At 41.4% G+C, this 17,280-nt stretch overlaps 1 protein-coding gene across 1 annotated transcript in view; it reads left to right on the forward strand.

The window, feature by feature from the left end:
* LOC113959723 (polyadenylate-binding protein-interacting protein 1-like) overlaps nt 1-15,350 on the forward strand; it is a 29,243-nt gene extending 13,893 nt beyond the window's left edge. Inside the window, exons 4-9 of the mRNA XM_027668941.1 lie at nt 2,852-2,964; nt 4,356-4,467; nt 5,729-5,854; nt 11,746-11,821; nt 14,751-14,811; nt 15,224-15,350. Coding sequence (XP_027524742.1) covers nt 2,852-2,964; nt 4,356-4,467; nt 5,729-5,854; nt 11,746-11,821; nt 14,751-14,811; nt 15,224-15,350 — 615 coding nt within the window. The remainder of the gene's footprint in view (nt 1-2,851; nt 2,965-4,355; nt 4,468-5,728; nt 5,855-11,745; nt 11,822-14,750; nt 14,812-15,223) is intronic.
* Nucleotides 15,351-17,280: the final 1,930 nt, after the last annotated feature.

Here is a 17,280-nt window from a genome sequence, read left to right on the forward strand (position 1 = left end):
TGAGGTGTAGTGGTTTGAATCAAGTTTTTCCCCTGCAGTTGAAAATGGTAAAACCCCAGGGGGTGGTGGCCCTAGAAGTTTTGAAGTTTTGTCCAATGAGTGCTTCTGCAAAATATAAACATATCACAACCAAACGGAAGAGAAGAGTTGTAGTTTTGGGTTGAAGAAGAAGTAACCATGTTCTGAAGCCATGAGCTGAAGGGGCAAGAGCCCCTCTGGGGAACCACGACCCCCCAGCCCCCGACTGGGGTCATAGAAACTCAGAAACAGTGTTAAACTGGACTATGTGTCTGTAGCTATGAAGGCTGGGAGTTTTCTCTCCACCGTGGGCAGCGGCAGGAGTAGCGGCAGCCGGCACTGACCAGAGAAACGGTGGCACAGAACCAGAAGAGATAAGACGAAGCAGCAGAGGCATTACAATCAAGCAGGAGAGAACTCCTGGAAGGAAAGCCGAGAGAAAGCCAGCAACTGAGAGACAGAGTTTTGGGGGTAAGAACTGAACCAGACCCCCAAAAAACCCTTGGAGACCCCTCCTAGAGAGAGGAGGAGTAGATGGACTCCTATTTGAGAGGAGTCTTGGAGTACAGCAGTACTGGAGAGAGAGGAGCTAAGAAGCTCGAAGACGTCCCGGATCTGGACCGGGACGGCCGGATGGAATGCAGAAGGGGGTGACCTTACTCCCCCCCGCTGCTGCTACCATGTTGACAGTTGAGACAGAGCACAGGAGCTCTGGTGGAACTCTTGAGGCAAGGACTTTCAACTGAAAGCTGCCCAAGATGTTCTGACTTGGGGTGAATCCCCTGAGGAAGGGACTTTCACGAAGATGCCCCTTCATTTCGTGATATACCTGTGGTGAAGCGAGTTTTGTCCCTGCTAGCAGTCCACAGGTGAGGCCTTCACTTGGAGTCGAAGGAGAGACGAGGGACTTGGAGACCCCCTTGTGTGTATTGAAAAGAGATCCAGCTACAACAATCCAGTTGCAACTGCTGCATGGAAGACAGAAGAGGAGCTACTGCCCTAAATGTGGAAGGGATCTGTCCTTCTTCCCTCCTGGACTTTTATTTGGAGGGGAGAAGAGATCTGATCCATTGTAAATACTTATGTCATGGTAGAGATAGTTGAGATTGTGTGTATAATGTATTTTAATATTTATTTGTACAGTCATTGTAATATATTCCCTTTTCCCCATTTTGAGTCTGGTGTTTTGTCTAGAGAAAATCATCCCACATTAGGTTGAGATGTGGGAGGGGGGATGGAGCTAGGGAATTAGATTTTAGGAATCTCAAATCATGACATGAGGTTTGAAGTAGTTGTTGATTTTGGCTGTGTGGTGGTTTGTTTTGGTGGGGTTTTGTTTGTTTTGTGGTGGGTTTTGGTACTTTTTGTTTGTTTGTGGGGGTTTTTTTTGGTTGTGGTTGGTTTTGTTTTGGTTTTTTTCCCTGTAGGAAAGAGAAGTGTAATTTAAGTGACATATTTTGCCTTATAAAAAGGGGACCACCTCTTCTAGTCCAAGTAACTTATTGAACTAAAGCACCAAAAAACTTGTTAGCTATTTCACATGCCTCTTACTGGAAACTAAAGTTGTTTTGACTATCTTAATTACTTAAATTTGTTGTATCTTTCAAAGATATCTCAGTTCTTTCCAGCAATGTTATGCACATAGTACAGTTATGTTGAGTGTATATTTTCCTCTACCTGTAGAAGTTAACTAGCTATAATGCATTGACACGCTAATGGCAAGATGCTTTTTTCAAACATGTTAGAAGCAGAAGCATGCAAGCACATTTATAGCACTGATAGATGATCATAATGTAAAAGGAATGTTCAAAGATGATAAAACCAAAGAAGTTTAATGAATTCTTATCCATGGGGGGGTTTTGGCAGAGCTGATCAAGTTACTTAGACCAGAGCCTCTTTTCACTGAAGCTGTATCTGAGAAATAATATCAAATTCAAGTCTTGTTAGAAGAGAGTTCAAAACAAATGAGCAGTAATAAATTGCCAAAATAAGGGAATGTTCTGCTTTAAGTTCTGAGAGGTTGAATGTAAACACTAATGGATTCCCAATTACTTTTACCACCTCTTGGAATTTTCAAGTACCAGTTTCAAAGCAAAATATTTTTCAGACAGTGTACAACTTATGTTGTGGAATTTAGTTGCCACCACCTGTTTTTAGATTATAAAAGTGTAAATGTTCAACAGTAATAGGACTTGTTTTAGAAAAAAAGGACTCATCAAGAACTATTAACTGTAATGATACAGTTTTAATATCTGAATCAGAAGTTTGCTATTCTGCAGTTTGCTGGAGCATGTACAGGAGAAAGTATTTATCTTTACTTGCAGTGTTCCTGTGCTCTTTCCCTGGGCATTCATTATTGCCAAAAATAGATTCTGGGATAAATAACTCTTAGACTGAATGAAAGCAAATTTTTTATTTATTTCTTTTGTTTTAACACACTCTTTGCTTCTTAAAAAAGATGTCTTAATCTTCACTCTTGGTTTTGTTTTGATTTGTTTTTTTTTGAGGGGGGGTCTGTATAAACAGTTTGGAAGTGACTTTCAGATACTCTTTGGTGTAGGTCACAATGGAGAAGTAGAATTGAGGACACATGACATATTGCTGGTTGTTTTCTCAAAGCCACAAAACCAGTATAATGAACTTCAAAGTGATGAAATGCATATAGCAGTGTTGATGAGATAGAAAAATTAACATGAGAAATAGTAATTAATCTTCTACTCTTCAATTGTCTAGTCAACTGTTGTTAAACACAGATTTTCACAAATCCCTTAAAGATATTTCCTGATAACCTAATCATGACTTCTATGAATAATTTCCACTTTTATTTTGGAAGACCACAACTGTCCCAAATTTTTCCTACATGGGAACACGGTTGTGTAACTATCTATCTCACCATCTAACCATTAGTCCACTAAGTGGGAACTTCCGACAATTGTTACTTCAAAGGTTAGTATCAGTGTGTCATTTTAAGCCCATTACTTTCTCAGGTTGTCTTCCTCTTTTATATGTAACTCTTAACATAGCATGCATATTTAAAATAGAAATTTAGATTGAGGATTACTAAAGCACAGGTACATACTAGATATCTAACACATATATTTTTAAATTTTTATATTTTTAATATGAAAATAGGACTCCGTTTGGGGTTCTATAGGCTCCTTTGAATTGAGTATATTAGACTAATACCAAGTTACAGGGTAAATTTGAAAGGTAGTCAACTTTAAATGTATACTAAATGCATGTAAATGTACTGTCCTTGTCCTTTGACTCTTGCCAGGACTTATTTCATTGTGTTTTTTCTTTAATTACTTTTCTGTCTGGAGTTACTCTGTAAGGTTTATTTGTTGTTTTGCTAACTGACTTTACAACTATGAAATAGATGCATAAAATCTAGAAGGATAAATTTCTTCAATTTTCAGTTACTACAGAATTTGGTGGATTAATGTTTAATAATGATTAGACTTCATAGTTGACAAAAATGCAACATTTTTAAATGGATGTATTTCCTTTTAAATCTTACTGTATGACACTTGAAGGAATAGTACACTTAAATGCTACAGAATTCTTTAGAAATTAATCTTTTTTCCTTTAAGGACTTTTGACTGACCCTGAGATGAGCTCAGTTGGTTAGAGCATGGTGCTAATAACACCAAGGTTGTGGGTTCAATCCCCATTCATTTAACAGTTGGACTCAATGATCCTCGTGGGTCCCTTCCAACTCAGAATATTCTGTGAAATCTGGCTTTCTAAGCTCCAGACTTGCTTCTTATTTTAAAAGTTTCACTTAGTCCACCTATGTTTAGGAGTAAAGGCATGATAAACTTAAAAGAACACAGTTGTTCAATACTAAAAAATTACCTCAGTGTGATGTTATCTTAATCCTCACTGCATTTATATCTAAATTATGCTTCTGTCACTTAAAATAGTAAGATAAAGAATTTATCAAATAAGTGTAAAGGCATCTAAGACAATGTGAGCAGCACCCTGAAAGGGAGAAAATGTCTTTCAGAGTACACCTACTTTATTTCTGTTGATGTTTGTCTGTCCATGTTAAACTTCCTGGACCCATATTCTAATATATAAACTGTGTAATTGTCTTTTAATTTTTACACGTTGCAATTTGCTCTATTACATTTTACTGTCTGAGATATCTCAGAACAAAATCTGCATTGTCTTTGTAAAGCCCTCTCACTTCCTTCACAAATTGGACTTCCTAGTATTCAGCATTTGATAGTTCTAATGCAGTGAATAAGTTCTTAGCATTCTATTAAATAAGTAGCATGTTGCATATGTTGAGTTGTCTACAGATTATATGATTTTTGTTTTACCATTTTCAGGTGTCAAACAGAGTATGAAAATAGAGATGAAGCTGCCAAAGGAGATGAGACTGCTCGAAAACAATTTCATGCCTTTGTGTTGTTCTTAGCTAAACTTTACCTTAACCTAGAGGTAAGAAGAAAGTTGCATGTCAGATGGTTCTTCATTGATTTTTGTCGTGTTTAGGTAAACACTAAAATGGAGTATCATTTGAGGTGTGGGGTTTTTTTGCTTTTGTTTTTTTTAAAGGGAAAGGGGAATAAAGTCAAAGAACTTTAGAACAGTTTCATTATAATATGTGTCTAAGAAACAGATAAACAAAAAAGGACAAGATCATCAGAAGAGAAATGAATAAAGATTAAAAAAGAAGTATAAGAATTCATAAAAAGAACCAACCATAAACCACCTTTGGAATTAAGCTTTTGGTATTTTCTTTTGTCTGGTAAAACCACCAGATTACTACACTTAGCCAACATAGAAGCAGATCCGTATCAATAACCCATGTAATTCAGTATTCAACCACTAATAGGAGCTATTATCAAATGCTCGAGGAAGGCATGGGAATCTTCAAAATATGCAATTAAAAATGCAGACCTTGAAAGATATTTCTTCTGAAGTTTGAGTCCTTGGCTTATGGATGAAGCATGAAATCTTGTATTTAGATAATTTTTTTTTTCTGATATATAAAAAAAAATGTATCTTCACATAAAAGTCTTTGACTCTTATACCCATGAGTTCATTAAGTTCACTGACTGCTATAGTGTCCTTAAAATATATTTTTCTCTGAATTATTTCAAAGGTTTGATTTAAGCAGACACTATTAAAATGTTCTGCTGGCATGAGGAAAGAAAACTCTGAATCTTCCATTTTTGTTTATAAGTGTACCTTGAAATCTAATTTTCCCATGCTAGAAGTAAAAAGAAAGTTTTCCAAAGGGTTTAGGGGAGGGGAAGTTGCCCAAATTGGAGTACCATTTATTTTTAAAGCATTTTTTCTAATTTTTAAATATATAAAGAGTACCTACTAGAAGTAAGCTACTCTATAACTGCAGAGAATACATAATGTAGGATGGGAAAGAGCATGGGATTATGAGAATTTGGAATGATGTGGACTACTTACCAGGCATTTTGCAGCTTTTCTTAGCAATTTATTAGGAAAGAAACAAAATGATAGACGAACATCATTATGTATATGTCAGAATTGCAAGGATACTACTCTGTGTTCTAGAAATAGTTACAGTATTTGACATGTTCTTTCACCTGAAGAACTCAACTATGTTAATCACAAACCAGATCACACAGCATTCAAGAGAGAAAATGAGACTAAATGAATTTCTAAAACTTAAGTCTTTTAAATGTAGTTTTGTTTTGGTTTTTTTTAATATATTTTGCAGATTAAAGGAACAAATGGACAGGTTAAACGAGCAGAAATTCTTCAAGAAGGCCTTCGGGAATTACTAAATGTGCTCTTCTCTAATCCTGTTGATAATAATTTGATGTGTGCAGTGAAACTGCTGAAGGTGAGACAGTAGTTTTAAAAGAAGAAAAATTTTTTTAGGTTTTTTTTAATATATCATCATAGTCCTGAATGAAAGAGGGAAGCTCATGAGCACTACTTTTTTATATAATAATATATTTTAATTACAAATACTAAGATACTTTGTTTTTTTCTTCTTGAGATTTTTTTTTATCTAAGTAAGAATAGAGTACATGACAGGTGATGGTGGAAAGTGAAGGAAAGAAGATATGGTCATATATAGTTCCTGCTGGTGAACCGTTGGGGAAAAAAAATAAGAAAAAAAATCAAGTGAAAGTCTACTTCTTTGTGCCACAGGCTAGAGTGGATTTCTGGGCCACAAATTCAAGATCCAGGCTACTAGAGGTAGTCACATCACACAATTCCTTCTGTAGGTCAGTACTATAGCATGGGGTTAACAGCTCTAATTAAATGAAGTAATATAGAGAGATTTCTGATTATGGGTAATTAGAAATTCAAAATTTATTAGGTAAAAGGAAGGAGGGAGTGTTTTTTGTATCTTAATCAGCATGAAAATTGTTGGAGTTATGCAAGTGCCTAACATTCAAGAATATCCAGCTCATATGCTTCCATGCCCTGCTTTAACTGGATGCCTCAAAAGAGAAATGAGCAATGCATGAAGTCAGTGGGTTATATTTCTGAAACACATAAAGTGTAGGTGAAAGTGTCTTATGAAAGTATTTCTTGTTGGAAAGATGAGAATTTTTGCATATTTAAATGAAGTACTTGAAGATCGGGAAGAGAAAGTGGAGAGGCTTCAGATAATGGGAAAAGTGTTGTTTTGTTTTTTTACCAAAAAACCCTACAAGACAAGGAAAGGTATGCAGGGAGCATTATGTTTCTTTTTGAGACAAGGATGTCTCCATACATTTGGGAGCAGTGGAGGAAGCAAAACTGTAAATGAGGAAATATTTATGGGGGTTTATGCATTACATGATTAGCGGAGCAAGCTGTACTTTTTTCTTAGTACCATTATGAAATTGAGCAAACAAAAAAAAGTAGTGTACTACTCTAAAAGTCAAATGCAAGTCTGTTTGTGTATATATAAGAGCAGTAGAATTGAAGCCAAGGTGCAAAGGAGTAAGCAGTCCCTTTAGTTCTCCCTTTTCCACTTCCGGTGTGGAAGACAACTGTGATCAATTTGAAGCAGTTAGGGTTTATCACTTGAGGGGCTTTTTTTTGTTTGGGTGGGTTTTTTTCAGCAAAAGGTTTGTTATATCAGTTATTTCCTACTGTATTGTCTGCAACATTACTACAGTAGAAATATATTTCTCTTTCATGATGAAGACAAACCTCTTTGCTCTTAAGTTTTGCTTAGGAAAAAAATGCTAGGCTATATGCGGGGAGAAATTTGTCTTTACAAACCATAGTTATACTCATAGTTGAGAAAACAAGGTCAATGAATGAAGGTCAAAAGCTAAACAGTATTTTCGTGGAGTTTTTATTCTGTCTTTTTGTGGTTGGTCAGATTGGTTTTTTTCATTCTCCCCTCTTCTGACTCTTCTATCTTCAATTCTGGGAGCTTCTTTTGATATGGTGAATAGAAAAGAGAAGTTTTACATCCTCCAGTTGAAACCCTTCAAATGAAGTTTGTGTATTTATGCAAGTTGCTTCAGAACAAATGTGAGGTTATGTTCAAGGAGTATATTCACTCCTGGAGTCAATCCTTCTTTAGAAAGTGCTTCCCTGAGGCAAGGCCCACTGAAGGACCTTTCAAAAAGACAGTACACAAATCGGGAATCAGTGCTGCTGTGTGTAAGACCCCAGGCTGGCCCCATGAGCTCATCAAAGGGGTTTTATGCCAAAAGGGTAAGACCCCAAAACCCACACAACAGATTTATTAAAGGATGTTAGACTCCAAGCCCTGGGAGCTGCCACCTCACGGGCTTGGCTAGGAGTTTTACTCTATTATATAGATATAGAGTTCTTTAATACCTTGAGATAGCATCAAGAGAATAAGCCACGGGCTTGTTCCCAAGGGATTTCTTTCTTTATTTAGGGGAGTAAATAAGGGAACTTGGCCAAAGTTCAAAAGGACACCACACAAGCTAGACAAAAATGTTCCACCACAATACTGACTCAGCATATACTATTAATCCATGACCCTTAAGTCAAAATCCATCAAATCCACAACACTTAAGTCAAGATCCAATCCCTCCAGCTCCAAACCACCCTAAGCATCAAGAAAGGAGCAAAGAAAGAGAAGCGGGGGGAACAAGAAGAAAGAAGGAGAAAGAAGGAGAGAGAGCTACCACTGAAACCTTATAGAAGACCAACTCTCACAAGTCCAGTGGCAGGGCCACGACATGAGGCAAACACGTGCCTATGGTTTTATCTGCTCTGGTCCCTATGGTCAACCCCTCCAGGTGGGGTCTTTGACCCACCAGCCACTCTGGGGTTCAAGACCAGGGTGAGGGGCAGTGTTCTCACTGCCCCTGCCAATCTGAGCTGGATTAGGGGCTGCAGGAGGTGTGGTGTGTTATAGTTTTCCCAGGCTGTTTGTGACTTACACCTACTCCGGGGCTTCCCCATGTAGGCTCCAGGGGCCTGCCATGAGGGATACAATGCCACCCCACCTCCGTGAGGTTTTACCCATCCCTTCCCCCTCCACACACACACATACACTCCCCACAAGGTGGTTCTGACCCAATAATAACTGATTTGGTGTCTAACAAAGGGTCCTTAGGTTCTTTTATACCCTGAGACCATGCATGGGAAAAACACGATGTTTTCAGGAGGTCAAAATAACACACACTGGCAAACTTTAGAAAATAAGGGAAATTGGCAAAAGTTTAAATCAAACATTCAATCGATATAAGGCATTTCTCAAAGCACTGACTTAGCAAATTCCAACCCATTCAGGTTTAAGTTACCCAAATATCAAGAAAAGGAAAATAGGAGAAGAAGTAAAGAGAGAGAGAAAGAGAATTATAGCTACCATCTTAGATCCAGCATAGAACCAACTCCCATAAATCCAAGAACAATAGGACCACGACCTGTGGGGAACCTCGTGATATTGATTTTATTTGCTCTGGACTCCTGTGACCACCCCCCTCCAGGTGGGGCTTCTGGTCTACCAGCCATTTGGGATCTGGGTTAGGGGCTCCAGGGGATGTGGTGTGGGGTTTCGGGTGTGCCAATGGCTAACAGCCATTCTGGGCTGGACTAGAGGCTCCAGGGGATGTGGTGTGGGGTTTCAGGTGTGCCAGTGGCTAATAACCATTCTGGGCTGGACTAGAGGCTCCAGGGGCAGGGGGATATGGGACAGTGCACTATCCCACCTTGGCAGAACTTGCCCTGTGTCCCCCCCCATACTTCAGTTGTTTCAAACCATTGATAATTTATTTCAGTCTCACACTATGTTTTCTGATTGTTCTTCAAAGAAGATGTAGGGGTCACTATTTCTGTGAATATTCACAGCAGTATTTATTTAGCTTCATTGTCCATTCCAGAATAAAAGGCAATTTGTGGGTGGGTGTGGGTTGTTTGTTTGTTGTGGGAGGGGGGGTGATGTTTTGTTTGTGTTCTGATATCTCAAAATATCTACAAATGTTGAAGTGTATTTGTAGCTAGACTGGGCTACCTTATGAAAACTTGGATTCACTACTGAAGCAATAGATGACTCCTGTTGTCCTTTCCATTTAATATAGTGATAGATACAGGTTTTTCACCTATTTGCTTTGCAATATATTTAATTAAACCTTCTTGGAGCTGTTATCTGATTACCTAGGATCAGTGCGGAACCACAATAGAAAACTGGGAATATGAAACAAGTGCTGACCAACATGCTTGCTTTTATCTTTACATTTTATTCCTTCATATCATCAGATGCCATTCCAAGCATTTTTAGATCATATAGTATTTATGCTGAATAGATTAGGAATTGCTATTAAGTTTGACCATAGTGGCAAAATTAGTTTTTTCTAGTTTAACTCATCTCCTACTCTGCAATTATTGGACAATGTGTTAAGTACCTATTCTTAACAGAAAAGGCTTTCATTCATAGCAGTTCTAGACTGCTGCTAAAGCTTTCTCAGCAACAGCTTCAGTCTCACAGATTTTATGTATTAAAACTCAAGTTGGCTTGGTCAGATAATTCTTGGCTCCTCTTTATATATACCCAGGTGAAATTCTCTGGCATGTCTGATGCTAGGTATGTTGACTGAAGTCTTTCTAAAGCTTACTAACCTATTGTTATTATCAGGTAAGCCTGTGGCATCATCTGCAAAAATATGATCTCTTTTTTCATAGCACATATTTAAAGCAATTAAGATCTGTCGCTGTTGGAACGGACATGACACTGAATATCCACTAGAAAGGTTTATTGAAGAGAAGAGAGTAAGCTTGCACTTTTACAGCTCCTTTTATACATTTCTTAGGCACAGATATTCTTTACAGATAGGTTAATTTCAAACACAGGAACACAATCTCATGGCTGAGACAAGTCCTGTCTTTAGGCAAGAAAGAAGCCATATCGGTAACCCCCATCCCTTAAACACATTATCTAATCCAAAAAACCCTGTGTCCCGAGTAACCTTTCAAGTTTCTTCCTGTAACCTCATAATCTGTTTGTAAATCAATTCAGAATGGTCAGATAAATTCATACAACACATTCCTTCAAACTCCTGACATCCATGTCCATGAACCAAAAGCAGAAAATCAATAGCAGCTCTATTTTGTAAAGTAGCATGACGAACACTATCAACATCTGTGGCTAATTGATATAAAATTTGAGATGTTTGTTTGACTTGTTTTGTAACCCAGCAGGCTAACTTGTTCAAAGTCCCTAATGCTTTCGCGGCAACTGCTTGAAGCACAAAAAAGGAGACAGCTACTATTTCCCCATGACTCCACAGGTTAACATAATTGTCACACTTAGAATTAATAGTTAAGGCACGTTTAACACAAGAGTGGCTAAATAGATGGGTGTGGTTAAGAAGCACTTAGTGAGAAGGTGTTAACAGTCCTAGACGACCTATGGTACAAGGTCCCCCTGTTACTTTTTCGGGAATTCCTGGCCAGGCTCTGTCTCCACATATGGGAAACAGACCAGAGGGCAATTGTCTCACAACACTGACCCCTGGGGCAGGATCAATTTTATCGCACCCTAGGTGTTGTCACCAATTAGAATGATTCTGATAGAAAGGTACGTTAGGGGATACATCTTGTGGAACCGTTGTATCATCGTCATATAACTCATAATCAAACCTATGGTTAAAGAAAACACAGCTCTCAGCCATTAAACTCCCTAAAATGTCTAATTCTTGAGGTGGCAAAGCATGTGGGAGAGAATGATCCCACAAATCCCAATTGTCCGTACACTGTCACATAACTTTGCAAAAAGACTTCGTTAGGGCTCTAAGACCGACCGCTATAAGGCTGACCTCACTGCCATTTAACGGAACCCCTACGAGGCAGGTATGAAAAGGCTGCTCGGGTTGTGCAAGCAAGGCACAAAAGGTGGTTTGGTTCAAGGCCTTCATCAGGGTGACCCAGATATTGCAGTTATTCCATGGACTAATTCGGTCCAACTCCTCTTCGTAGGATGCATCAGCAGTGATCATCTCCATGCAGAACAGGACGCACACACCGTGCAGAAACCCAGCATGGCCCTTCATCTGTGGAGACACAAGCATAACCTCTGCCCCAAGTTAATAATTCCCCAACAGTGTCCCATTGCCCTGTCTGCAAGTTTTTTACCTGCACTTTGGCCCTGGAGGAAACAGTTGAATTTCGTGTCAAAGATGCGAAATGGTGAACTATGGGAGGTTCCTGAAAACCTTCTGCAATATGCAAAAAGTTAAGCACATTTGTTACCTTATTTAATGTTGCCTCAGGGGATTCACCTGTCATTCCCCCTTTCTGTTTTTGAAGGAAATGTTTGAGAGTGCCATGAGCACCTTCAACAATACTTTGACCTGTAGGAGAATGAGGGATGCCCGTAACATGCGTAACACCCCATTGCTGCAGAAACAGTGAAATCCTATTTGATTTATAAACTGGGCCATTGTCGGTCTTAAGTTGACTGGGAACTCCGCATAAAGTGAACGCCCGTTGCCAGTGGCGGATCACATCTTGAACGGTCTCGCCAGTATGGGCGGTAGCAACGATGACCTGTGAAAAGGTATCAATAGAAACATGATCATATTTAAGATGGCCAAATTCTTGAATGTGGGTTACATCAGATTGCCAAATTTGCAGGGCCTGGAACCCTCGTGGGTTGGTGCCATAAAAAACAGGAACATGATAATCTTGGCAATTGGGGCAGGAAGCAACAATGGATCGTGCATCACCTGCTAAAAGTTGAAATTGTTTCAGCAGGGCTCGAAAACCTTGATGGAAAAACGGTGGGATTCAACAGCCTGTTGATGCAGATTTGGAACTGGACCTAATGCTAGTGCAGAAACCAATTGGTCTGCTCGTGCATTACCTTCGATGAAAAATCCTGGAAGAGAAGTATGACTCCTCATATGTAGAATATAATAAGGATGCGAGCGTTTCTGAATGGTCAACCATAAAAGCTTCATAACACCAAACAAAAGGGCATTAGATACATCCCCTAAAACATCCTTGTCAAGTCTTTGAACCAAATCAGATACATAAGCAGAATCAGTAACAATATTTACAGCATCATTAAAATGTTGAAAGGCTAACAAAACAGCACGCAGTTCCACAACCTGTGGAGAGCCTTCTTGTCGCTCTACAATGTGATGCCATTGTGAATTAGCATACCACACCATGGCAACTTTTCCTGTTTTTCCTAATCCATCCGTAAAAACGGTGGGACCGGACACGGGGACCTGTGAACTGAGTTGGTTTTGAGCAAATGATATTTGACTTGCCAGTTTCAACAATGGATGAGAAGGGAGATGATAAGTAATTTGCCCAGTAAAATTCATCAACGCTGCCTGCAGCGCCAAGCTGTTGGTCAGACACCACTCAAAGTACTCAACTTGGACTGGCACAACAATGTGTGCTGGGTCTCTTGCCAACAATTCAGTGCAACGCAGTCGTACCTTAATGATTACTTGAACCAATAGCTCAAACAAACCTGGGGCAGTTTTCTTGCTACGGAACGACAAAAAGGCCCATTCCAGTACATGAAGGGGATTGTCCCACTTCTCATTCCACTGAACAATCATGGCAGTAGGGATCAATTCATCAAAACTTGAACTTCAACAGAGAAATCGATGCACCATACATGTTTATTCTGAATTCCTTGCTCCACCAACTCAATAACCCTTTTTGCGTCTTGCATCAAATGACGAGGTGTAGATGGGTCAGTATCACCCTTTAAGAGCTCAAATAGAGGTGCTAACTGGGAGGAGGAGAGGCCTAGATAAGGTCTCACCCAATGTAGGAGGCGTGTCCCAGGGGGAGGGGAATCAAGGGACATGCACAGGGACAGACAACCCCATTGGTTAGAAGGTCACATGGTTTTAGGGAATAAAAGGAAGCGCGGCATTTGAAATAAACCTCTTTGATTTCCACCTCAGAAGAGCGTACATCATTCTTTATCATATAAAGACCGCAATGCTACATATGGCGCACCGAACTTGAACTTAGAACCTATATTAGGTTAGTTTAGCATATCCTGAATCAGGCAGAAAAATCGGTAATTCCGTTTATTGTCTCGATTGTCTGGAGATGGGAATTTTCACTGAAAAAAACTTAGACATCTGTAAAACCGTTGTCTCAGTCACATATGAGAAACAGAAAGTTAATATAGTGAGCTCAAAAATATTAGGGAAAAGTGCACAGGAACAAAGAAGAAAGAAGAAAAGAAGAAAGAGAAATGGAATGGCAGGCGGCGAAGAGAGGAGCTGGGGACCACACAGGCAGAAGCGAGCAGCGAAACAGCAAAGCTGAGTGAATTATTAACACTGCAACCCCCAACCCCCACCAAGGGGGGCTCAGAGCTTCTCTGTTTACCTCGTGAGCTGCCGCGAGACCCCACCGGCACCCGGAGCCCCCACACCGCCCAGCAAACCGGGAGAGCCCCACAACCACCCCCTGCCGACCCATACATGCCTATGACCACCGCGTGAAACCTCCACACCAATGAGAAACCCACCAGAAGCCATGCAGACCCTGAAGGAACCTTCCACCACATTGCCGCCGCTACCGCTGGAGCAGCGCTAGGATCCCGTACCGCACCAAAGGACCCCCCTGCCACCATCTACCATCGCTCCCAAGCCGCCGGAGCAGCTATGAGAGCCGGAGAACCCCTGGACACCGACACAGACACCGAAAGTGAAACAGGAGGTTAGACCCAAAAGAGTTAACCAAGAAATTTGGACCTGCAAACAAGTTACCAATATCTAAAATGATCTGTGCTTGTTCTGTTCTACTTACTGGACCAAAGCTTAAAAGAAAAGTACAAGAACATGTAATAGACCTAGAGGTAATAAATTAGAAACACAACAGGATCAGATAGACATTTGAATAGGAGAAATAGGCTAGGAGCCAAGGCTTTCTCCAAACTTCAGCGAGGGGGTCAAGAACAATAGAAAAGAAGAAGGGTCAAGCTGAGGAAGATGAGTTGAAGCCCCCTGTCCCATGGAGGAAGATGGGAACTCCCCTCCGAAATGGGGAACCAAGAGAAGTACCGCCCCAAGCCCCGCCTGAGCTCCACCTATACTCCGCCTATTATTAATATGCATAGATAGATGTTGTAATCATTTGAATATGCATTTAATTACATCTGAAAATTGTATAAAAATGCTGATTTTGTGTGAAACCTTTGAGCAAGTTTGTCCAGCGCGAGCTGGCTTGCTCCCAACGTTGAATAAACAAATACCTTGCTGCTTAAAGATAAAAAAAAGTCTCTGAGCAGTTTCTCAGACCGATTTTTCGGATTCATTTGACGACCACGGCAGCACACCTTCTCCACCCGGTTGCGGAGACCCTTGGAGGACGGGACCCCCTGGGCGCCCTTGGGTAAGTCTTTCTACCCGAAGGGGCTCCCTCCTTCGGTGGTCTCTTGCGGGGGCTGGACAAGAACACTGCCTGTCGGAGGACAGAAATTGTGTGAACAATTTCTATTGCATTTCTGAGACCTTCACCTTGGCATGGCTTGGTGCAGACAGTAAAAAGATACTGCACCACTAATATGACTGCAGGCCTTGTGCCAAGGTGAAGGTGGAGTTGTTCTGTCAGGAAAACAAGTTTTATGGACACCTGCTGTTATCCAATTAGTACTGTACACCACAGTATGTTTTCCTTATGTATCCAATGTAACCTGGGGAAGAATCACATGTCTCTGTGCCACAGGCAGCATATAAGTTGCCTTTCCTCTAATAAAGGGGACATTTTTGCCAATCATATTGATTTGTGTGCAATTCTGTCCGAGCCTCTCCGCCGATATCTGGCGCCCGTTTAACAGGGAGTCCTACTTCGCCGAGTTCTGCAGGGACGTAAGGCGGACGAAGGAGCTGAGGGAAGCGGTCGTGAAGGCAGCGCTGTCCCCGGCGCTGTAGTAAAGGCCGTGCGCACGACACCGAGGAAATCTTACCCTGACCCGGTGAGTCGATCGAGGGAGAGAGCATGGGGCCCGCGGCATCCAAAGAGGATGAGGCCGTGGAAACGCTCCTCCGATATATATTCTCTCTAGGAGAGCCTGTTTCTGATGAAAAAGCCCCTAAGGGGTTAATGGACTGGGTGAGAGCGAGGAATCTACTTCCCACTGCTCACACCGCCTTTCAGGTGTCCACAAGGGACGCTATAAAGGCATTGTTTTGGGACGAGATCTCTACGGGATCAGGAGACGCTAGAAGGTGTACTATGGTTGGGCGTCTGGCAGTTGAGTCGCTACAAGACTTAAGTTCTGAGCGACGGGAACTCATAAATGTTCAAACAGCTCTGTCGGGAGACGGCGGGACTACGGCAAGTCCCTGCCCCGGTCGGTCCGTTGTAGGGGAGATCCCCGTGCCTGCAGCTGCGAAGTTGCGAATGCTAGGAAGCTTAACAGCAGCGGGATCACCTCTGTTTAGCACCGTGTATGTAGCAGCAGGACGTGTAGAGGTTGCAGGAAAATCAGTAGAGGCGGAGACTAAAGTTGGAACCGTGCCAGCGGCACCGCTCTCTACTGCGGCTGCGCAGTCGGCAGTGTCACTCTTCACTGTGCCTGCTACTGCGCATGTGTCACCTGGAACGACGCTGCTAGGAACCTCCGCGTCACTAGATGGCGCTGCATCGCTGGCGCCTGAGGCCTCAATGAAACCCAGAAGACAGCCACTGTGGCTCGCTGCCTTGGCAACGGACGCTGTTTTCGAAAAAAAAAAAAAAAACGAAAGAAAAAACAACAAAAAAGAGGACACGCGTTTCCAGGATTATTCAAACAGCTGCCAGAGTCCGGTGTGCCGGCGCTGGGGCCGCACGGCAGGGCTCGGAGCTGCGCGCTGGGGCTGCCGCTGCGCCGAGCTCGGCCGTGGGGGAGGCGGCGCTGGCAGCCACAGCAAGAGGCGACAGAGAGACCTCAGCGACAGAGGCAACGCCGACAGCTACTTCTGCAGAGCCAACCAGACTTCTGTGGGGATCCCCGGGAGCTGCACGGCGTGAGGGGCGGCCCGGGGAACAGCAACTCGGCGGTGACTGGCTTGCGGGGGAGTAGCCCTGCAGAATCCGGACATGACAGTAATTGAGAACAGAAAGCAGAATCTCTCTCTTCAGTCCTTCTACTCACTTGTAGATGACTTAAAATTGAAAGATTGTGTTTTACTAAAAGTTAGCATGCAAGAAATTTTAAGAGTTTCCCAGGGAATGAATCTTTATATAAAAGCTTTAGTGAATTGCCTTGTTTTTAGTTACATTTTACCCCTGTAAAAACCTTCTGCCCAAATCTCGTGTTCAACCTTAGCAGGAGGAGACAAAAGGTTCACACAATAGAGATCATTTGTTGCTTAGCACCTGGGTGGGACTCAAACCACCTCCAGTAGTTTCTCAGATCTAGGGAGAGAGTAGAAATTACCTTACAAAAACTACAAATCTGCAAGTAGGATGAGTGGAAAGCTAGCAGGTTGGGGATTTCCTTAATTCTTAGGTAAAATATCTCTCTAGATCCCTGAATCTACTACTCCGGAGTTGGGGAAATCTCTGTCACCGACAAGGTCTTTCCACTTATTCTTTTTGTATGTGGTATTATATTGCTAGCAAGCAAGGATCAGAGTTGGACTCACAACTTGCATTTTTCTCCAGCATAGAAAGTTATAATATGATTATATTTGTATTATGGATTTAGCCAAGATTTGGAGACAAACTCTCCTGAATTGTGTGCTGCCAAGTTGTTCTTGCAGCAGTGTTAAAGGTAAAAGCTAAAACTAAGCCCTGTCTTCAAGACTAGCCCTGTCTGACTAGCCATATAATTAGGACTGAAGTTAAATAAGAGATTCTTACACAAATTTGGTGTTC

This window comes from Corapipo altera, unplaced genomic scaffold, assembly GCF_003945725.1.
Source record: "Corapipo altera isolate COAL_440 unplaced genomic scaffold, ASM394572v1 60886, whole genome shotgun sequence".
Taxonomy (NCBI): domain Eukaryota; kingdom Metazoa; phylum Chordata; class Aves; order Passeriformes; family Pipridae; genus Corapipo; species Corapipo altera.